Source organism: Balaenoptera physalus (genome assembly GCF_965194825.1).
Source record: "Balaenoptera physalus genome assembly, chromosome: 3".
NCBI classification, from domain to species: Eukaryota; Metazoa; Chordata; class Mammalia; order Artiodactyla; family Balaenopteridae; genus Balaenoptera; species Balaenoptera physalus.
In genome coordinates this window covers 140704152-140728408 of record NC_138890.1, presented here as the reverse complement: position 1 = coordinate 140728408, position 24257 = coordinate 140704152, and the positions used below count along the sequence as shown (strand labels likewise).

General features: G+C 35.8%; 1 protein-coding gene across 1 annotated transcript in view; it reads right to left on the bottom strand.

Moving 5' to 3' along the window:
- Positions 1 to 6486: 6486 nt before the first annotated feature.
- FGF10 (fibroblast growth factor 10) overlaps positions 6487 to 24257 on the bottom strand; it is an 81623-nt gene continuing 63852 nt past the window's right edge. Inside the window, exons 2-3 of the mRNA XM_082455953.1 lie at positions 13653 to 13756; positions 6487 to 9426 (exon numbers count right to left, since the gene is read on the bottom strand). Coding sequence (XP_082312079.1) covers positions 9229 to 9426; positions 13653 to 13756 — 302 coding nt within the window. The 3' untranslated portion in view covers positions 6487 to 9228. The remainder of the gene's footprint in view (positions 9427 to 13652; positions 13757 to 24257) is intronic.

Below are 24257 nucleotides of genomic sequence, written 5' to 3'. Positions count from 1 at the left end.
TCCTCATGAGCTTGCCTAGGACCCAGTAATCCACAGTGCTGAGAGAAGCATGATTTTAACATACATTGATGGTGTAGTCGATGGTCAGAAAAATGTTTCCTGGGAAGAAAGAAATAATACACAAACTGAGCCTGAAATCTGTGTAATGAAGTAATCTCTTGAGTGAATGTGGAGATTTTGAAGGTGACTCAGACATTATTTTAACACATTAGGAAATTTTTTATAAATATTTACCATCGACCAGCAAGAGGGCAGAAAATCAACATGTACTGAGTACTTACTGCTTGCCGGTCATTATACAAGACAGTTAACTAATATAGTAACATTCAATCCTTACTACTGTTGCAAGTGTTATGAATTATTATCTAAGCTTTTTGTTCATTCATTTTTTAAAAAAAATAAATTTATTTATTTATTTTTGGCTGTTTTGGGTCTTCGTTTCTGTGCGAGGGCTTTCTCTAGTTGTGGCGAGCGGGGGCCACTCTTCATCGCGGTGTGCGGGCCTCTCACTGTCGTGGCCTCTCTTGCTGCGGAGCACAGGCTCCAGACGCGCAGGCTCAGTAGTTGTGGCTCACAGGCCCAGTTGCTCCACGGCATGTGGGATCTTCCCAGACGAGGGTTCGAACCCGTGTCCCCTGCATTGGCAGGCAGATTCTCAACCACTGCGCCACCAGGGAAGCCCTGTTTCTGTTCATTCATTTTTATCTCAAAAGAGGTAACTTTTCTATGTTTGCACTGCTAAAAAGTGGCAGAGCCAGGATTGAAAGATAGTCTCTCTGATTGAAAAGTATATGCCATTCCTCCCAAAAGAGTATCTATGAAGAGAAACGTGTCATTTAAAATAAAACACTTTCATTATCCTTAGAATTACATTTCTGAAAAGAATTGAAAAAAAAATGGGGTTGTAAATGGTGTGGATCTGATTTTAAAAATTAATTTTTATTTTTTATTTTGGTAGAGTGCCCATATAATAGAGAGAAGAGTGATTTTGGAATCAGGAGATCTGCATTCATTTCCTGGCAGTGAGCTCTGGGAAAGAAAATGAACTTCAACTTTATCACTTACAAAATTAGGGTGTAAAAGTAGGATGTAAAAGTAGAATTTCAACTAATTTACTGCATTTCATACTGGAGACAAATCTGAACAAATCAGAACTATGTTGTGTCCCAGAACCAAACTGTGATATTTTGAATGTCAGGTACTCCTGTGGTTACATGAAACATTGGTTTAGCATTGGGTTATCCCAGAGTGATTTTATCTCTGTAGCAGACATCTATTTTTTTGAAGGCCTGTTAGCTTTTTGCTTGTTTATTGTACAAAAGAAGATGGAAGTTCAGATGGTAAAGAAAGGAGGATAAAACACTGAACACTGTAGAAATCCTGGATATTATTGGCTTCGCCAGTAAATGATCAGAGAAGGAGAAATAAACGAGGAAAGAAGGGTTGGCAAATGTGACTATAGTTACAAAATGTCCTTGTAGTTTTTTGGTACATAACACAAGAATTCCATTGTTTTATACATCATTGGTTCTGGATGGATTTACTAAAATTTTTGGAGAGGGCCCCCATTTTACCCACCCATCTTGTAGTTGCACACAGTAGGATGACAGGAACTTATTCAGTCGTGTATTTGGATTCAAAAGTTGACTCTGCAGTTCTACTGGGACGATTAAGATTTAAAAAATGGAAGCTAGGGTTATAAATTAGTGTGTGTCCAGGTAACTATCTCTGGTGTAAACTGCTATATATGGGATGAAACGGAAAGTCACTTGGATCAAAACATGCTTGGAAGGAGGTAAGAGCTGGGTAAGAGAGCAGCTGATTTCTAAGGTGAAGAATATTATTAATAAAAATATAGTCTCCTAATGTTCTACTCTGAAGTGAGCGATATTTATTTATATATATAAATTTTGATATGTTAGCCAATTCCATTTAACAGTCATGTCTCCTTTATAGTCTAATTCCAAATATTTTTGAAATAAATATAATTATTTAGATGTTAACTCATAAAAATTGTTATAAATTACCAGGAATTAATGGAGGCTACCATAAATAGGTTTATATTTGTATGTACTAGTTTGATTTTGTTTTTTGTTGTTTCTCTAGTTAACAGAGAAGGTCAACATTTAAAATTATAAGAACTCCCAATAGAATATCTATTCATCACTAAATTTTCTGGCCTACATAGAACTCATCTAAATTGCATATTGAGACTTAAGTCAGATGTAGTTATTTGATTTCTGTCATATTTGGGGTCATTGAGAAAACTGTAAAATAAATTTTTGTAGAAAAGTGTGACATGATTCTGGGTATATTACAAAAATCTATGGGTTGATTAAGTAGAGATTTATTAAGCAAAACTGTATATTGGATTTTGTGGTGACATGGCTTAGGAGTTTGTTGAGATTGCTTGATATGAAGGTTAGTGTCAAACAATTCTGTTGTATTGACAAGAAAGCCTTATGGTTCCAGATGTGCCAGAGCACCTCCTAAACTTGAGTTCTAAGGGTCTTAAGTTACAGACTCTGTATTAGTTTTCTTGGGCTACCGTAACAAAGTACCACCATCTGGTTGTATTAAGCAACAGAATTTCATTGTCTCACTGTGCTGAAGGCTAGAAGTCTGAAATCAAGGTATTGGCAGAGTTGATTCCTTCTGAGCACTGTGAGGGGGAATGGCTTCTAGTGACTTGCTGGCGATCATTGGTGTTTCTTGGCTTGTGGACTCATCACCCCAATCTCTGCTTTCATGTTCATATGGTGTTCTCCCTGTGTACATGTCTGTGTTCAAGTTTCCTGTTTTTATTAGGACATCGGTCATATTGGGTTAGATGTTCATCCTAGTCTAGTTTGACCTCATCTCAACTAATCACATCTGCAAGGACCCTATTTCCTAATAAGGCCACATTCTAAGAGACTGGGACGTCAAACCTTACTAGGGCCTATGTTTAAATTTTGTTTTAATTTTTTCCCAGTAGTAGGAATGAATAACTTAAATGATTTGGAACCATTAATTTTATCACTAGGGAATATTCATAAGCATGGAGAAAACATAACTTAAAAAAACCCACAGGAGTGTGCAACAATAATTTCAGGTACTCAATATTGTCTCCAACAATCTCTACTAATATTACTGTGGAGTCTATACTCATTTGATACAGCTGAAGTAGGTATTAGTTTAAATAAAGCCTATATTTTTCTTGTGAGTCTAATAAGGAAATAGATTTGACATAGCTATTTAATGTCACCGGGAGTCAAAATTTAGAAAGAAAGATAAAATCTTGCAGTTGAAATATGGTGATTTGACTATTTCTTAGGAGATCTTGGAGGATGGAATGCAGAACTCTCCTAGGGTAAGATGAGGAGGAAGGATCGCAGATACTGACTTTAAAATGCTAGTATTTTTTTTTTTTTTAAGAGCGTGTTTGTTTTTTTGTTTTTGTTTTTTTAAATTTATTTAGTTTATTTATTATTTTTGGCTGCGTTGGGTCTTCGTTGCTTTCTCTGGTTGCGGCAAGCGAGGGCTACTCCTCGCCGCAGTGCGCGGGACTCTCATTGCGGTGGCCTCTCTTGCTGCGGAGCACGGGCTCCAGGCGCGCGGGCTTCAGTAGTTGTGGCTCGCGGGCTCTAGAGCGCAGGCTCAGTAGTTGTGGTGCACGGGCCTGGTTGCTCCGCGGCATGTGGGATCTTCCCGGACCAGGGCTTGAACCTATGTCCCCTGCACTGGCAGGTGGATTCCTAACCACTGCACCACCAGGGAAGTCCCAAAAATATTAGTATTTTTTAAAAAATACTACTTAGTTTCATTTGTTTCCTACATGAGGATAAGCTTGCATTGTAAAATGCATTTTACATCCAATTTTCAATTTATCAGGAAAACAAGTAAGATGTTGTTTGTATCTTATTTGCAATACCATTTGTCAGTGTTTCTCATTTTTCTCAGTTGGAAAGCTCCCTAATAAACAGATATTTTTAATATCATTTTTATAGATATTGGCTTAAATATTATTGTTTAACATATTGATAGTGTCATGGAAAAAATGGCAATTGAAAAGTCTTTTAAATACCAGGTGTTTAAATACCAGATGTTAAAATATTTTTAATGTTGAATTGATAACCCTTAACCCAAATGCCTCCTGTAACCATAACAAGTAGTCTTTTTTTGATTTATAATATCTCACAAAACACTGATTTTAATTTACTGCTCTTTGAAAGACCTCTCTGAGAATATTTGTATTGTCAGCAGCTTAAATTGACCACAGAAATGATCACTAAGTAATTTCAAAAATTGTGAGATTATTTAAGCATTTAAGATGTGTATAAAGTAATTAAAACCAAACTTTAGGAGGGTTAAGGCCTTACCATAGTTGGTTATTCTACAACTGGGGTCACTGCCTAGGTTGTACGAAGGCCTATGCTCAATTTACAGTTGTAATGAGGAACATGGGATGTCTTGATTCTTCATTTGCTGTTCTCATCTCTAGAGGATGCAATTGCCTATATTAAAACATGAACATAGGCTCTTTTGTGGAGGATAATAAAAACATGTAAGGTAATACATGCCACATGCATAGATGGTTGGCATATGGCTTTTCTCTTTGACTATGGAATTGTTGCCCTTAGCTGCTATCATGGAACAGCCACATGGAAATGTTCATTATTAGTCACTTAGGAATGAGACCAGTTCCTTTGATCTCATTAGTTTGATCATGATTATTCCATTTTAACATGGTGTTTTGTAAAGGTGCTTTCAGTAGATTATTCACTTGCAAGGGCATTTTGTGTTTTATTATTTTCTAATCATCCGAAGAAAAGAGATATTGATGTTATAAAGTTTTTTTTCTCTCATACTGAATATATACAAGACATAGTGAGAGACATAGAGCACATTTTCACTTTTTCTTTTTTATTTTCCAATTTAAAAAAAAAACAAATGGCATTTGAGTTTCAGATTTTTCTCTTCACGTTGATATATTTGAAAATACTAGTACATACTCTTGGGATAAATATAAAGAAATACTTATAATGTCATGTTGTGATATAGACTGATATTTAGTATGAGAACCACCTTTTGATTCAGTGCAAACTTGCATTCATCTCAATGACCAGTTTGCAGAATTATAGTGACCGTGCCTGTATTCAGGGCCCTATTCTTGGCTTTAATACAAAACAAAATGAATACAATCTCTCCCTTTTAAAAAATGCCTTTAAAAATCTTGATCTCTCTGATTTGAAGAAAAAGATGACGCCTAATTAGAATTAGCAAAAAATGCAAGATTGTCAGTAGTCTCATTTATATAGATGTAGCTAAGAACTGTTTTTGTTTTTACACCTGCCCCGCACCGCCCTTTCCTTGGTACACTGTTATTCACCAGTTCCAGTGGTATGGGCTGCCAAAATCCCCGCGGTGTAGCTCTGGATCATGTAACTGAAGCTTGGCCAACCATAGTGCCCATATGCCTTGTCCTGCTGTTTCCTCTGAAAGTTGGTATCTTATCCAAACTTGGCCAATAAGAGGCATACCTTGGATGTTTCCGTTTTGGAATCTTGAGAAAAGGAGGTATGAGGTTTTGGGCTTTGGAGTTGGAAGAAATGAATTGGAGGCAAGCGGTAGCCAAGCAAATAAAGCCAATCAGAGGTAAGAGTGCCGGAGAGGAAGAGGATTTTAGTTGCTTCATGTCTCAGTTCTGGTGGAACTCAGAATTGCCCTTTTCCTTCCAGTATCTTTCCAAAATACCCCTCTTTTTTTCTTACAGCTTAATTTAAGTTTAAAAAGTCCTGTCTAGTGAAATAGACAAGAATCCTTAATCAACAGGATACTTGTTTGCATGTGAATGTGTTACTTCTAATGCTCTAGATATCTTCTCTTAAATATTTCATGGCTTCCTACAAATATCTTTATTTAAACAAAGTTTGGATCAGCTAAAACATTCCCTGATAAGGCAAAGGTAATTTTTATTTTTGCTGAATAATCATAAAACCTGAATTAAGAAACATCCAAATTATTAGAACTGTGCATATTAATGATGATCTATTTAAATAGTGTCCACAACCTTGCTTGGACCCTGGACCCAACTTGCATTATTATGTATTTTTTTCTCTCTACTTTTCAAATCAAACTCATTGGCTTACTTTATCCCCTTGAAATCAGATTTTGCAGCCTCCTGGCTTTCCTCCAAAAGTCTTTCATTGTTTCACAAGCCATCCTTGTTTTTAATTCATCCTTCTTTATCCACTGTGCAAACTAGGTGGACCTGAATACTTAAGGAAAAATTGAAAGCATTTGTTTGTTATTAGAGTACGGATAGCTGACTCACACATGTAAAACATTAAAGAAACCTTACAAATGTTTGAGTGATTTTTTTTTCTGTTGTTGTTGTTTGGGCCTGTGGGGCATTTAACCACATCCTGCCAAGCACACAACGCATGAGCTTCTCTCTTTATTACCAGGTATAGTTTTAGGCTAATAAAACAAACAAGGCCAATATTTTCATTTTCTTTTCCCAGCATTTTTATTGATTCACTTAAATGTAACATACTATACACTGTTCAGCCTTTTGGGAGGTAGGAGGAGGGAGGGAATCTATATCTTTATGAGGAGTCTCCTCGAAATCAACACTCAGATGGGCAAACATTTGTGGCTGACACACCTTGACACTGTAGCCAAGGGTCACACTTCCTACAGAGACAGAACTCCCAAAATGATGATTTTCTTTTTAAACATATGACATTTAGGACTGGAGCTGCTTTTCCTTCGGTAGCACAATCCAGCTGCAAAGAGGACCAGAATTCTATCCCAATACCAAGCAAAGATGCCATTTTTAAATTCGGAGAATCTCATTACTCCTTACCAAACGGTTTCTGTCTTTCTCTCTGTCAATGTGTGTGTTTTGGGGGTGAGTCAGGGGAGAGGTGAAGGAAATGTTTTCTATTTTTGGCTTCTGCAAGCTTTGATACATTTTGCTAGAAGCTGTTTTACTGTTTTGAGTACTATAATGATGACTGTTTACACATAGTCTTTTGGTAATCTAAATGGCTATGTGAAATACGAATCCAGTGTGTGCCCTATTTGCTGTTACCATGGTCATCTAATACTGTATTTGTCTCACCAAACATTTAATTTTGGTTGTGGGTGGTCCATGTTCATGTGTCAGGTGCAATTATTATTTTAAAATAAAACATTAAAGATAATCTAGTTCTCATAGGAATGCATTACATTATAGCTCTCAGACTCAGTTACCAATTAAATTTTAACATACAGATTCCAACCACAAAATTAAACATTTTTAGAATCCCATTTGTCAAAAAGCAAGTTGGAAGCCAAGTACCATAAAATGCAACTTTAGCCATAAGGCAAAACACTCTGCCTCAAATGCATTTCCTTTGAAATCCCAACTTTTTAAGGAATGAGAAAAATATGACCTTTTATGGGATTACTTTATGGGAAAGTTTCTTAATAAAGCTAATTCTTAAATAACAGATTAACTGGAAGTGCTGGTTAAGCATTGACACAATTAAGTTATTAGAGAGGATCACAAAACACCAGCCTTTCTAGAGGTTAAACTTTAGTAAAAAGACACATTTAGTGAGTCTTTCCTTTGTACCAAAATACTGTGTCCAAACAATAAAAATAAACAGACCTTTTCAAAACAAGAAATATGAAGATAAAACTGCAGCATCAATATAATCTTATAGTTATCACTTAAAGTATTTAGAGCAAATAGTATTTTTCTACACTTTTAAAAATCACTACAGACACTGCAAATAAGGCTTATGTATTTATTTAGTGGAATACTATGTGACGATGACTGGTACGCTCTTATGTACTGTTTTCTATACCTGCTCTAACAAAGTGAATTTCAATAAGGTTACATTATGGAACCTTCCAAAGCTCTTTAAATTTACAGAAAATAAGTTTTATTGGGTTTTGTAAAGACTAGATCATACAGCTTGAACAGCTTGAACAGGTTTCAGTATATGGTTACACATATACCAGAATATATTTGCTCAGTTTAAGCCCCTTGGAGGGTTGCACTTCATACCAAATTCTTTGATAGTTCCTTTGGGGGAGATTCACTATGTGAGACTTATAAAGTGTTCTTATATATGCAGACAGCCTCTTCATCACTTACCACTGTGACATATGGCCAAAAATCATTAGTAAATAATGAGGCTAGGCTACTAAAATGTATGTAACAATTAATTTTCCTTCTTTTAATATCTTGGAGACCCACTGATGTATTGAAAGAGAAGAATTTGGCCTTCTGGTCTATTTCTTAGGAAAGGAAGCCTTAGGAGTGATGTATGCTTTTAAATGATGGCAAACATCTCTCACTCAAGCCATGCCATAGCACTGTCATATTTATTGTTGATGGTTCTTATGGCAGAAGTGCAGATTAAGCCAACTGATAGCACATGGGGCACTCACACTTTTTCCCCGATTTTATCTCCTACTCTTGAAGTGTTTGCCAAGTTTTAAAAACACTTTGCCATGAACATGCATGTGGTGTGCTAAAGAAAAAGAAAAGGTAAATCAGAGGGCAGCTGATGAGGATACTCTTTAAAACCCCAAAAGATATTTAACATCCTATTAAATAAATAACTTAGAAAGAAATAGAAAGGGATGAAGGCAGAATGCACAAGCATACCATACTATTTGTTTTGTTAGAACAGTTTTACACTACCATGTTTATATTTTTTAATCCTACCAATTCTTCCATGATGCCACGCCCAAAGCTCCTTTGGTTGTGCATATGATATGACCCAAGTGCTTTCCAGTAAATGCTTGCGTGTCTTACTGCTCATTGAATCATTAGGCTTGAATGAGCAATGAAAGTCTTTGATATGAGTTCGTATTCCATAAATAACTTTCCCGAAGATCATTCAACAGACTGTTCCTTGTCCTTTAAGTTCTATCTCAGAGGTTAAAAACAAAAACATAAACAAAAACTTAACCCAAAAACTCAGCCACAATATTGTTCACTTAGGAATAACTTCCATCCCATTTGATCTGCTTATATCTCAATTACAAAGCAGGACACAGAACTAATTAAGAGAACATCATATGTCAGCAGAGAGTACAAAAACCTTCCAAAGCCTTCCTTTCTTTCAACCAAGCAGATACTTGCACTGTGTCTTTTCCTTCTGAGCTACTATCTTCACAAAGAATACCAACTATGCCCGGTAAAAGAGCCTTTGGTTATACTGCATCCACAAACATTGCCTTCCTCTATGAGTGTACCACCATTGGAAGAAAATGAGCTGAGGTGTTTTTCCTTCGTGTTTTCTGTCCTCTCCTGGGAACTCCTTTTCCATTCAATGCCACATACATTTGCCTCCCATTGTGCTGCCAGTTAAAGGATGCATAGGTATTGTATCCGTTTTCCTCAATCCTCTCCTTCAGCTTACAGTCATTGTTAAATTCTTTCTGCAAGGGAAAAACAAAATCTTTTATTCCTATGGTGATGATACTTGATTCTATTTCACACAAACCATCCAGAGAACTCCAGTTCCTGGGCTTTATTTACTGTTGCCATTTGTACATAAGTTGTGCACTCAATACAAAACGTCAACAACAGAAGAGTAAAACTCATAAAGACAAAACAGATTCTACATTAGAAGGCATGTGATTTATTTTAATCTGTCATCATAACCACATATTAGGGCCCTTTTAAAAAGCTGATGGGCTTTGAACATGACATGTTTAAGTGCCTAGAATGATTGTTAAGAAGCAAGCATTCCAGTAACAATATTTGTGATGAGCCAATGATAAAGAATGTTGTTATAATCCTTTTTTTCAGACTAATAACTGGGATTCCATGGGAAAAACAGAATTACAGGAAAAAAGTGGGCTTATCAAGTTTGCAAATGTTATCTACCTATAAATCCACAATAAATACACACACGTTGATAAGAAAGCAGATCTTAAAGCAAAACCATAATAGCTCTAGATAACCAAGAGGCCCTGGGAGTGAGGGATGTCCCTCTCTTCCAAATACCAGATTTCTCAATTTTGTAAATTATTTACAATTTTCCGTAACTTGGAATTTTGACCAATTTTACTCTGAGGTTTAGGAATAGTTGAACAGTAGGACATGAGACAACCTTGCTTTGTGAATTTCCATGTCAAAGAAACTATAAATCTGGTGACTAGCACTGCTTATATTGTATAAGCCTGAAGACTTGGATCCTGGGAAATTCCACTTTACAGACAGTCCTTTGGCTTTGTTTCAAGTGGCCAAGTTTTTTAAGGGGATCTTTTGTGACAAAGATTGATAACTCATTCATTTTAGAAATCCAGATTCTCACTCTGGAGTTAATAACAAAGAGGAGATACCTCACTAATCTCAAAACTCTGACTTCAGAAATATCCCTTTCCCCTTATACCCAAACTAAAGCAGTTAAAAAGCTAAGGAATTGGGGCTTTTGCTCTTCTGGGTCTATCTTCTCTATGCAAACCAAGGGCATTGTAAGCATCTTTCAGCTGAAACTTCTACTAGGCAGTTCAGTTTTTCTCACCTCAGCACTTTTGGGAATTTTGACTAAATTCCCAATTCCTGAATGTGTGTATATTTAAATATCCAGGTTTCTGCAGGCTAGATCCTAATTTTGAACATTATCACAACTGTAATGAGCAGGTATATTTTATGTTAATGTTACCAGTTTAAGCTTTGTTTTCTGGAATTTATTTATCTTCTGTGCTTCTCTTCTATAAAGAATATTTAAATGTAATGTTCAAGTAACGACTTATTTGGTTGAAAGTAAGAAGAAAAGGTAAATTATTTAAGGTAATGATTTTAAAATAAAAATTACGCCTTAGAGAAGATTTGAATCCTTAATTTGAGTTTATTTTTTTTCTATTTATTCATCCTAGTCTGTCTAAAACTGTATGGTTTTCAAAGCAGAGAGGGTTTTACTTACATGAATAATTGTATTTTTTTCAATAAAGAAGGCGTATTTTAGAGACTACAGAAGGATTGAGGTTATTTTAGCTGATTTTATATTTGAAAGGGAGCTATGTATTAAAAAGGTAGGAATGGATGCTAAATTATTTTTCCCCCCAAAAATTAATTTATAGAACAATGTTTCTGAAAGTGAATTACACCTGTATCAGACTCCTCATCTCAGGTGTTTTGAATATTTAGACCACTGGTCAAATTTTTGTATCAGAATCTCTGGAGGAGACCTAGGAATCTATTGTTTACAGCATTTAGGTGAATCATAAATATTAAAGTTTAAAATAAAATCTAGGCTAGAGCAAGATCTCAAAAGTAGGGTTTTGGTAGTTTAGAAAAAGGTTTTGGATTTCCTCAGGATACCAGGGAAATTTCTTCGGTTTTTAAACCATGCCCTACAAGGGCTTGTCCTCTATACTTCAGTTTTATAATCTATTTACTTAATTCCATCTGTCAGAAGAAAACTCAGAACTCAGTATACAATAGTATACAATAGACACATTGCTCAGAGGGTGAATAATGAAAATACAAGAGAGAGAAGTTTCCCAAAAGGGAATCAAGGAAAATATTCAAGAGAATAGAATATACAGCGTTGGTTTAATCAGTCCCTCTGGGTTTTTGCCTAATTGCTATTTTCAAGAAGGCTATGGAATCAATGGAAATTATCTGAAAAAAAAATAGGAATTACAAGAGTTGTCAACTGATACACAGAATATATAGGATGTATACTCATGAATTTTTTTTTTTTTGGTATACCCTTTAAATGCAAAGTTCCTGGTCCTATTCTGCTCTAAATAGGACACTGAATTTGAGTAGATTTTTAATTTAATTTTGAACAAGCCATACTTTTTTACTCTTCCTGGTGGTAATGCAAAATTACAATAACAGTACACTATGGTTAGAGAATGAGCTTCTTTCTGAGACAGGCTGAAAGTGGAGTGCATCGGCTACGATGGGCTGAGCTACTTGGAAAGGTAGTTAGGTTAATGCATTGCGCTATTGCGTGCTGAAGAAATCATGTGGGACAAGGCAAACCCTGTCCTCTTGAAGTCCACAGTCTACTGGGAGAAGACAGTCAACAACCAACACATTATTGAGAGAAATATCTGATAAATGCCATTGTAGATCATTAAAATGGTATGATGTGATAGAAAGCAACTGAGCATCTACATAAGAAATAGAGAGAGAATGAAATAATTCGTAGGCCTTAGAGCTCAAGAAGAAGAATAGGCACAGTGTGTGAGCTATGTTGGGTTAGAAGAAAAAAGTGGGGGAATGGAAGGAAAAGTATTAAATATTTTTATGACAGTTCATTTGAGAGCTATCCATTTTCCCTTGATGTCACCTTTTTAAAGAAATATACTTTATCAATTAAAAATTATTTCAATATTTTATTGCAATTAAAACTTTTACATTTTCTCTCTCAATCTAAATTTTTATTAGATTTTACTTTAAAGCATTGGTTTTGACTATGCATCAGTATCTCTTCAAAGAATATGTGCCTGGACCTCTTACTCAGTAATTCTTATATAAGAATTAGGGAGGGAAGGGACCTCAGCATGTTTATTGAAAAGAAAAACAAAAAAATGTCTCTAAAGTGGTTATGCTGTGAACTCCCAAATGGAACCACTTTTTAAAATGGTCCATTACTCTTCTAGGCTCATTAGTAGAGCTACCTATAATGGAAAAATTTAACTAAAAATTTTCTGACCCCTTCACCCAAAAAGCATTTATCCTAGTCGAAGAGGCTCACCCAAGGTATGCCTGACTCCCCAATTATAAGTGGATCTGATATGAATGAAATACAAGGCTATTGTATGTCCAGACCAATGATGGAATCAATTTCCAGTGACTCTCAAATTGTGGGTACCATACCAGGAGCATTAGGGAAACCTGGGACCTTGTTAGAAATGCAAAGTCTTACAGATTTGACTGAATCAGAAAATCTGGGAGTGTGTTTTAACAAATCCACTGAGTGATTCTGACACTTACTTAAGTTTGAAAGCTGCTTGCCCTAGGCAGGCACTGCAATCATCCTTATATAATCAACACAATAAGTTTATTTACACATTTTAAAGTGATATTCCCTGATACTTGCTATGGAACACAGGGATGTATGTACTCAAAGCGCTGGCTGGGTACCAGCTCCGTAACTGAATTAATCATTATTGTTTAGGTAAATAAAATTCTGGAGTTGATTGAACAGCACAGAAGATGTGGAATTTCCTGACGTGTCTCCCCATTTCAGATTTTAACGGAATACAAAACACCCATGCCCTCGTTTTATCTTCAGCTATAACACATACACACAGAGTATGTGGTTTTCTACTCAATCCAAGATCTTTGTTTTCAATGATCCTTCCCCAAGTTGTCTGCAGCAACCATGACAATCTGACCAGGTGCTTCCGTGAGAGTCTGACTGGTTAGCTCAGAGCATTCAGAATATTAGCATTCAGAGCACTGACTGATGAATGCCAGCAACAGTCTGCGTGGTAGACTAATGGGTGAACAACAGAGGAGATTACAGAGTTGGAAGAGCTGCCTTGCCAGCCCTTGAAACGCTGGTGACCAGCCCTCTGTGGTTCTATTTACTAGCAATAGAATGATAACAAAACAATTTAATATCTGGGGGAAACATTGCAAAACTGTGGTAATAATTTACTGAAGTGGATTTTTCAAATAAAAGCAGAATACTTACTGAGCCATAGAGTTTCCCCTTCTTGTTCATGGCTAAATAATAGTTGCTGTTAATGGCTTTGACGGCAACAACTCCAATTTCCACTGAAGTTATCTCCAAGATACCTAAAACATACAATTTAAAAAGGCTAAACTTAAAGAGTCACATAAATTTAGTTGAAAGAAAGAAAAATCAGAAGAAATTATTGTTTATTTTTTGATGCCTCCAAAATCAAAAATTAAGATAATTGGGGGAAAAAACCCCAGCCTTTTCCACTGTGCCTAAAAACACAGCAACAATATGGAAAAAAAATAGTAAGTCTTTAAATGAATTCCCTTGCGTTTTACTCTGTGCATATAGGGAAAATATTGTTTTAATTAAAATGCTTCCTTTGCTAACTCTGCATTTTCAACCCCATAAATATTGAAACAGCTCTGCTCATCTTAGCCTAGGTTTCACAAAAACTTATCAGAGCACACATCTGTACTATGGTATTAAATTAAACCTATAGCATATGTCAATAATATGTCAGATTTACTTCAACCTGTAAAAACAGTGGTAAACTGTTTCTTCTTTGTAGGACTCTTAGATAAACTAAATCTCTTGGCTACATTTAAATTTATAAATTTATTTTTGGCAAATGTGTTGACATTCTGAAATACGGAGAGACTAATCCCAATATACACATTGTCTTTAAAATAGCAGAATCACTACTCTGGGTTGGGAGAAAATCCATTAGTATTTTTTAAAGTTTTAGTTTCTTGTTTCCTAGAAGGAATGAAAAACTAAGGGAATTAGGAACAGATAGACAAGAGATCTTTTCCCCTAATAGACAAGTTTTGGTTGGTGCATCTAAAGATAATTTTCTCTGAAAAGTTGGTAGGTAAACTATCTACTTAAAATGCCCACCTAGTTTAGGTTAAGGAGACCTCAGGTCCTAAACCTACTTCTTATTTTTAAACCCTTGGGAAAGCTTTCTCAGGGCAGAGAAGCAGCACTGTGGTTAGCAAAGGTCTCTGAATCCAGACTGAATTTGAATCCTGGCTTTGCATTTAGTAGTGAATGACCACAGAAGTCACTGAACTGCTTATGTCTCAATTTCATTTGCAAAATGAGGAGCATATTAGTATCTCCCTTATAGTTTTGTGATGATTAAATGAGATAGTACATATAAAATAATTAGAAATTGCCTAGAGCTTACTGCCTCCTTAATTATTACGAGAGGAAAGTTTTCCTCCAACAGTTACAGAGTTTGAAGCTTCTTCAACAAACTGTGTAAATCCTGAACAGAACATACAAATTCCCACTGGCTTAGCCCATAAAATCTGAAAGCCAATATACGTTATCATTTATCCTGTACTTACTATCGTAAAAAACACCATCCTAAATGTGGTCCACAAATTATGTTTATACTCTCCCTAGAGGGAAAGAGTGTCTTGTTCTTAAGACATGGACACCTTCTTTCCTTTCTTCACAGGTTGACAAGCCATGTCATGGCCAATAGAAATGCTTTCATGCCCCCAAAGCAAAGCTGACATCACTAGAGAGACTTGTGCCAGAACTACATGCCATAGAACATTCTGTTCTTATATCCTACAGCAAGCCTGTGACCTAACACAGCATACCTCCTCATTAATAGAGTGAGACAGATCTCATTTGGCAAGCTTAAACAAGGAAAGATTGTGAAGAGTGAGGGAGACAGTATCTGTATTTTTTTTTGTTTTGTTTTATTGGAGTATAGTTGATTTACAATGTTGTGTTAGTTTCAGGTATACAGCAAAGTGATTCAATTATATGTATGTCTGTGTGTCTGTGTCTGTGTATATGTTCTTTTTCAGATTCTTTTCAGTTACAGGTTATTACAAGATATTGAATCAGTATCTGTACTTTAAACATCCCTTTTCCTTATACTGGTAGTTGCCCTCAAGGTACAAACACATACACACATTTATTTGCACATTTTAAAAAGTACTTTCTTGTACTTTAGTTCTTTAATTCTCCTAACAGTCATCTAAGGAGGTATGATTATTCTCAATTACAGATGAAAAAATGGATGATACTGAGGTTTTGTAACTCACAAGGTGATAAAGTGACATAGGTCTGTAACGAGGGACCGAACACCTAAGCCTCTCACTTTCAGACTATTTTGCTCTCCATCTCTGACTATTTTGCCTCTCCATCATATCTCCCGCTTCTTTCCCATTTACACAAAGGAATTCTGCTAGAAAACCAACTGACGTAATGACTCATCGAGATAATAGTCTTTAACAAACTAATATGCTTTTCCTCCCAAGGATCTGGCAGGCCACAGAGGATGATGCCCGAGTCTCAAAGAAGGAAATCTAATATACTTTATTTATGTCACAAGCAGAGGATATAGAACAAGGTAGTGATAAGAATCTGGGGCAAAATATTTAGGCTGCTATTTGCTTTGCCTGCCAAAAAGGCAAGTAAGTACTATCAGTAAATTATAAGGTGTTCCCTATGTATGCTTTTGCAACTGGAAATTGTTAGAATGAAAAAGGTGGATTTCAGCAAAGAAAGATTTTTGAATGTGAACGAGAAGTAGTGGGATTAAGCTATAGTAACAGACTGAGTTGGCAGAAGCAAAAATGTTCTGGTGTAATAAATATTACCGAATCTTTGATTGATTATTTCTGAGAGTGCGCTGCACATGGTAGATCATATTTATGCTCAGAAACCCTTGGGTTTCTTTCTGCTTTGCACAAAATAGGAACACAATATTCAAAGAATTCATCAATCAATTAACCATTTTTCTTACTCTGCAATCAGTTAAAGCTAGCTTGGAAAAGTTCAGTATGCTTCAAAATAGAAAGAGGAAGACCTGGATGATTTAAGTCCTTTTGAGTCCTGAAGATGAACTTTTGGATACACCATATGTCAGTAAGTCATAATTTGATAATCTCGTGGGTAATGGACAATGACATGTCTTTATTGTAAATATCTGTGAATGTGTGACTTTGTAAGGAACTCAAGTCTAAAGGACTTGCCTATTTTTTCATGAAGAATCTCTCCCATATTCTCTGTTCTTCGGTGAGGATGATCAAGTTTGCCTATAAAAGTATTTTTGGAAAGTATGTTTGACAGTTGTTGGATTAATAACTTATAGTTCTATGGGTATATAATTTGATGCAAAATTGAATGCCAACTGAAGCAAAGCCTGCCAGGGGAAAGTGAGGAACAAGGCAGGAAGTTGTCAGAAGTAAGGTTGGGGAGTTGTCAGTCTCAAGTTATCAACCATCTTCTACAGACTCTAAGGATTTTGGCAAATATGAAATATTTTATCTAAAAATATATAACTTTTAAAAGAACATATTAGAAAAAGCCAATTTTCAAAGCAAATTCCTTTAATAATAGCAATATATTAAGTTTATTTTGAATTATATTTGAAATCTTAAATAATAAAGTTTGATGATCAATATAACAAAAGTGATTGTGACAAAAATCAGCTCCTGTTAATTGGCAAATTCTACCTAATGAGGTAGCATCACCATAGTAATGGGGAGGATTTTGCAAACTGATGAACTCCAAATGGAAATAACCTAGACATCACAATTTTCATGTAAATCAGTTTTTCTTTTAACTTTAGGGCAAGAGTTATGTTTTGATGAACCACTGAGTTGTCAGTCTGAGGACGTAGCCATTCAAAAGCATTTTTCTCAGTTTATGCCTCTCATCCTTCTCCAGAAGAGAAGCATCTGACCTGTTTTCTCTCCAGCAATTACATTTGACCAAGACTACTCTTTTTGGGCTATGATAATAAACAAGCTATTGGCCTAGATGGTAACTTTCTCCTTAAATACCTTTTCATGGATATAACAGGAGAAAGAAAGTAAAAGTCATTTAAGAAAATGGATATATACAGGGGGGAAGTTAGATGTAAAAAATAAATGCAAAATCCCATTATCCTCTCCTAGATAAGCAGAACAGGAATATATAAATAAATCCTGGAGATTATTTGAGTAAATTAATTCTGCTAGCATGTACCTAGCACCAATGTGCAAGGCTGTGTTAACTCTCACGATGGAGGATGAAAAAACAAACGAGACACCATCTTTACCTTCCAGGAGTTTTAAAACTGGGTAGCATAAAGACAGGAATAATTTAAGTAATTACAGCACAAAGAAAATATATTAAGTGCTCTATTAGAAATAAAATATGTTGCCATGGCTTTAAGTAGTAAAGAAGTCATCCTGAAGAAGGTGGTTGGTATTTGAGGTGAAACTTTCAGGGGGTAGGATTTTAATAGGTGGGAACTGAAAAGTCGAGGGGAACATTTTAGGTAGAGAAAAATGAAAGAGTAATGAAAGGCATGGAGGAGGGGAAAGAGCTCATTATGTGCCCGAGCCACTGTTGGCTCTCCCCACCGATTGCACTTTGTGGAGAACACTCAGTAAAAGTAAGGGTTCTGCTTCATTGAGTAGCAGTGATGCTCTCCCAGGTGAGAAATGTACTTTTTTTAAAAAAATTAATTAATTAATTTATTTATTTGGCTGCATTGGGTCTTCGTTGCTGTGCACGGGCTTTCTCTAGTTGTGGCGAGCAGGGGCTACTCTTCATTGCAGTGCGCGGGCTTCTCATTGCGGTGGCTTCTCTTGTTGCGGAGCATGGAGTCCAGGTGCGCGGGCTTCAGTAGTTGTGGCTCGTGGGCTCTAGAGTTCAGGCTCAGTAGTTGTGGCGCACGGGCTTAGTTTCTCCGCGGCATGTGGGATCTTCCCGGACCAGGGCTGGAACCCGTGTCCGCTGCATTGGCAGGCGGATTCTTAACCACTGTGCCACCAGGGAAGTCCTGAGGAATATACTTTTCAAAAAATTTATTGTGAAACTTGGAAGCATCTCAATAAATGTCAGAGCCTTATGAATTCAGAATCAGTCACATCTTACTTTTGTCTAAACATTTTAACTCAAAGTAGATATTAATGCTATATATAGTTTGATAGTTTTAGTCAATGTGCTGAAACATATCATGACTAGTATAAGATGATACACAAATCCTGTCCTCTCTAATCTAAGTCTCTTTCTCCCCCATGAATTGTTCAGTGGCCCGAATAGTTCTATTATATACTAATATAGAAAGACCTACGGAGTGCCTTGGCTTGTTGTCATATTTACACCGTATACCTCTGAGATTCTGTGGCCATACCCAATAGTGAGGGGCTAAATGGCTCCAAATATGGTATTCAGTTTAGAATCACTGTGGGTCTATCTCCTTAATTGTGTATCTTTCTCAAAGAACTGTAGTAATCATAGTGGTCTTTTTAAGAAAATTATTAGAACAGTGCATAGTTCATAATATGTGCTCAATATGTTTTTATTGAATGAACAAATGAATCGTAAGTGGTCAGTCCAATGACTGGCTGAGGAAAGAAAAACTGGGTATTCATTAAATAATTTTTTTTTCTTTTGACGGTAATCATCTTTGTAAAATCTTGAGATGAATTAGCAATTCCACATCCAAATAAAATGAAATTAAAGTTAGAGGAAATGCCAAAATGTGTGCTTCAAATGAAAAGTTGGTGAATTATAAAATATAAATGCTTATTATTCCTTTTAGGTAAATTATAACAAAGGCAATGATAAGGATTGTTTTACCTATTTAAATACTTTTCTCCAAAGTACTATTCTATTCTCAAAGTACTATACTATTCTAGCAAACACTGATTTTTAGATTTCAAAGGTATTTTAGAGAAGTATACATTTTAGTCCACACAAAGGGATTCACTTCCATACAGACTAATTTTCTAGGTAGCTAAAGTTTTTCAGCTCTCAGACTTTATTTATTAAAAAAAAAAATAACTTGGCTCCTAAATCTTCAAGTTCACTCATTTCCTTGTTCATATATGGAGATTACTAGTCACAAGTTTGTTTTTCTTGATGACATTAGCACTGATGGCTTTCTCTGCTGTGAAAGTACATTGCTCTCATGAGCTTCTACATTAAACTGCTAAATTAATATGTGATCTTGTTAAAATTGAATGAAAAATATGAGCAAGGTTTGGAGATTTTCTTTTCTGAGTACAGGACATGAGGCTTTATGTAGAAACCTTAGTATTTCTTTTTGATAGGCTCTCAGTTATATTCTGGAGAGTGGATATCTACACATGTGTAATGTTAAAATTCTGGGGTAAACATAAAATATATAGCTTTAAGTCTAGAACAAACTGCATTTGTTTCATTATAGACATAAGATTAGATATTTTTATGTCTACGATGAAACACATGTAATTTTTCTTATGTAGTGAAAATTATAACAGCTAATTCACAAATAACTTAATGGAGCATAATTTTGCTTTATAAACACTAGTGTTGAAAAAATTATACAGAAATTATTTCAGCTGGTAGTTCATTTACACCCTGGAATTTGTTGACAACTTGATTCCACTCATGGTTCTTGAGCATAAAATGCTACTTTAGATCTAGAAAGTCCAACAGAGTCTAGGTCTGTATGATCATGTCCAGAAAAAATACACGGAGGTTTTCAATAGCTAAATAATTGTCATCATATTAATTAGAAATATTTCAAATAATGTTTTCTCCTCTCTTTAATGTGAAACAGAGCTAAATTAAGTGAAGCCTCAACACATTATGTGAACTGTTGAACTCCCGCACAGCACAAAGGACTTTCCTGAGCACTGTGCTAAGATACTCAGTCAAACTTTACCCTGGCTTCCAACCTCACTAGGCTGTGTCCCTAAAGGTGACTCCAGCCACCATGCTTAAGAAAATGCAATGCTGCCAAACTGAATTGTTCCAGCCCCCCTTGCCAAACTATTTTCAGTAATTCTCCATTCCACTCCCTTCTGTAATGTTCCATTTCCACATAGCCACTAGTCTCTTTTTTGTCCCCCCTTTATCACTTCCCCATAATCCCTTTTTGTTCCCTCTCTGTTCTCCCTTAAAAACTTCAGTCATCTTTGTCTTAGTTGGAGTTGAGCTCAGTTAATACTCTAGTCTCTCTCCCTTACTGCAGTAGTCTAAATAAAATCTGTCTTGTAACCTTTAACAAGTGTCTGGTGCTGGATTTTTTTGTTTGTTAGTTGGTTGGTTTGACAGTTATGTGAGATTAAAAAAAATCTCACAAGGATTATGGAGTAGAAAACTGTCACCAAAGTCAGGGGTAGCATGTGCAAGCAAAATAGTTCACAACTGGTAAGTGTAAAAGGGAAGAAAAGTATGGTTTTTTGAAAACTGGGAGAGGAAAGCACCTAGCTGAAAGGTAACAGAACTATGTTAGTATCTCTTAGCTTAAGGGTCCACATGCTTTACACTTGTTTGGGATTGCATATTTGCTTGGAGACCCTAGCTTAACTGTACTGAAAGAATGTCAAAATGTACCTGAGTAATTGCTGTATATTGAGAGTAACTGGAACAACAGCAACATTTGTGATATTAATTTTTATCTTGTATCAGCTACTTATTTTCCCATGTCATTTCTCTCCATATACACCCCCTTCTCCCTCTCCATCCTATCCTCTCTCTGTCTCTGTCTCTCTTACACACACACACACACACACACACACACACAAACATAATAGGCAGCTAATAACCACACACACAAACACACGTTTTTAAAAGGATATAGCAAAGTCACGTTTCATGTGATGAAATTAATAGAGGAGACACAGGTGTAAATGAGAGGGAAATATTGGAAGCTCTAAAAAGCAGAAGAACTTGGCTTAATAGCTCTGCTTCTTAACTAGCTGTGTGACCTTGGATAAGTCAAGACTCAGAGTCTTGGTTTCCTCATTTGCAAGTTGGGGCTAACTGCCTACAGCTCATAGGATTGCGTAGAGTCTCAGACAGTGGATATTGAATAGATATTTACTGTCTGCTGAGTCAGAATGGTGTCAAGTTTACCAGTCTTCTACACCAGTGGTTCTAAAACTTGATCATGCACCAGAATCATCTGGAAGGCTTGTTTAAACAGATTGCTTGGATTTTTGATTTGGTAGACCTGGGGTAGGGCCAGAGAATTTAAATTTCTAGCAATTTCCTAGGCAGTGCTGATTCTGCTGGTCCAAGGACCACACAGTGTTCTATACACTACATTCAGAGACAGAGCAGGCCTTTGATATAAAAAAGCATTGACAGAAACATGTGCAAAGAAGCAAAACCACAAACTGGAATAGATGCAAATAATGGTAGCAACTTAACATCAAAGGAAAATTGTTAAAGAATGTGGAAAGAAGTACTGGGTTTTTCTTTTGCTTGTTTTTGATAGGTGTGGGATTCAACATATGCATAACTGAGATAATGTGGATTTGGAATTCATGTACAAGTATAGTACATTGTTGTCTATAGTCAGTTTTTTGAAGACTTGCAATAAGGTTATTATCAGAATCTTTATTTTCTTCTCCTCAATAAGGGTGTGGAAATGCTGGTGGAAATGTAAGTGCCTTCAGCTACCCCTAAAGAAGTATTTTATAGGCATTCTCATAGGGCTAATTGTGTTGACACTCTAAGAATTAAATGACTGTATGGCTCCCTTAAAATTATGCCGATGGCCAAGAAATTGCTACAGACCTGTAGGGATTCACTTGATCTTCCACCCTCTAGAATAATCTCACTACCTTTAAAGGGAAGATTCCAGAGTGGGCTAATCATTGATCTAGATCTGGTCCACCTTGTACTATTATAGACTCTGGCTGCCTTTTCAGCATAATGCAATAGAGCTATTTAGTTTTTCTATCAGCCACAGTTCTTTCAGATATCCTTGACATTCATTTAGAATTGCAGACAGAAACAGGACCTACATTAGCAGAAAATCTTTACCATCCCTATATAAGGAGATATATCTTTGGCAATTTGCTACAGTACAAAATGACCTTTTACATTCTCACCTGGTACTTCAAGTCATAGGATAAGCTCAGTGACTAGCTTGGTCTTATTGATGAGTATGGTGGCAAATTCTAAAACATTTCTCAATTTAAGGCTATATTTTAATTGACCAATACTGTATGTAATTTAACCATTGTCATTGACCTAACATTAAAAGTATCAGAAGCAACACAATCTTCATCTCATTATTGTATTTTTATTACAAATGAAATGTGACTCTGAGATCTTCCACGATGATCATTAGTCAATAAATATTTGCAGATGACCATCTAATGTGGCTCTTCATGACACTGTACTAGATCAATAGATTTAGTAAACTTAGTATTTTCTAAGTTTTTTCCCTCACTAGCAGAGTTTTTTTGGTTGTTCATTTAACTTTATTGCGCTGTGTCAGGACATAGACAATTACTAATATTGTGACAGTGCTGTGTTTTCAGACATTACTTCTGTGTTCTCAGGGTAGACTCACAATGAGACATAAATTACATGTTTCTAAGAATAAGAATTTATTTGAAATTCTTGAGAATTTTCCATAGTAAGTACTGATATAAATTTAATTTGAAAAATGAGAAAAAATTGTAAGCCTAATTTTGCATGAAATAAAGACCTAGAAAAGCTTGTGTGACTCTGGAGATAGGAACCCTCGCTGTACTTCCAACTAACAGTAATCCTGGAAAAAGAACACTGGAAATACTTACATGTTTGAGTCGTTTGCTGTGACCCAAGATAATTGACATTGGATCCCATTTTACAATGGAATAAATGGTGGAAAATATCATAAAACAGAAAGAGAGGCTGAAGATACCCTCAGAAAAGCCCAGCACGATGCATTTGAATGGTAGGTAATAAGGCCATAATAAGGCAGAGAGTAAATACGGAAAATATTTCTTCTTGAAAGGTAAAGTTATTTCTGTGTCAGAAAATATATTTATATATAAAGTTTTATAAAGCTATTTCCCCCCCCCCCCATTTCCTTTAGTAAACAAGTTCTTCAAAAAATTCTAAAATGTTAGAATTCCTGATTTCTTGCCTGGGCATCCAGCCACACCCCACTTTGGCCCTACTCTTATTATGTCTCCTGTATTTCACATTTGGGGAAGAAGCCTGAGGGAATCCTTATGTGGTTTATGTCTCCTCACTGAGCATTGGAGGGAAGGAAATTTTCTTTCTTTCTTTCTTTCTGCTATTCTGTGTAGAAAGGTTGGTCTAAATATCAACCATGTGAAAATAAGGGACAATCACTGCAATCTTATTGCTGCTGGAAAAATCTACAGACAATGCAAAATAATACTAGAAATGTGTTATGTACTAGAAAAAGCCAACCAACTCTCTAAATTAGATCTATCAAGATAAGGAGGCTTTGGTAAGCATATCAATTGTGATATTCCTCTTCCCCACCCCCCAAAATGAGTCATCATAGATTATTTTGAGAAATATTCTTGGTTCAAACAAAACTTCTGATCAGTCTAATTTAAAGCACAGATTTTAAAGCCTCAAAATCAACTAAAATTACAAAATAAGAAAACTTCATGTCATTTATTTTAGTGAGAAAAGTTCAGGTCATTTAAGGCTTAAGAAAAAGCTGGGTCTTAGCAAATTGTAGAGTCAGAGAAGAGCTTGATGAAATCTAGAGATTGTCTGGTTTATCTCTTTCCCTTCTGTAATAGATGACACCAGGGGACCTAGGGATATCCAGGGACTTATCCAAGCACCTCTAAAAGATTACTTAGAGCCTGAAATAAATAGTTAGTACATGTTCTTTCTACT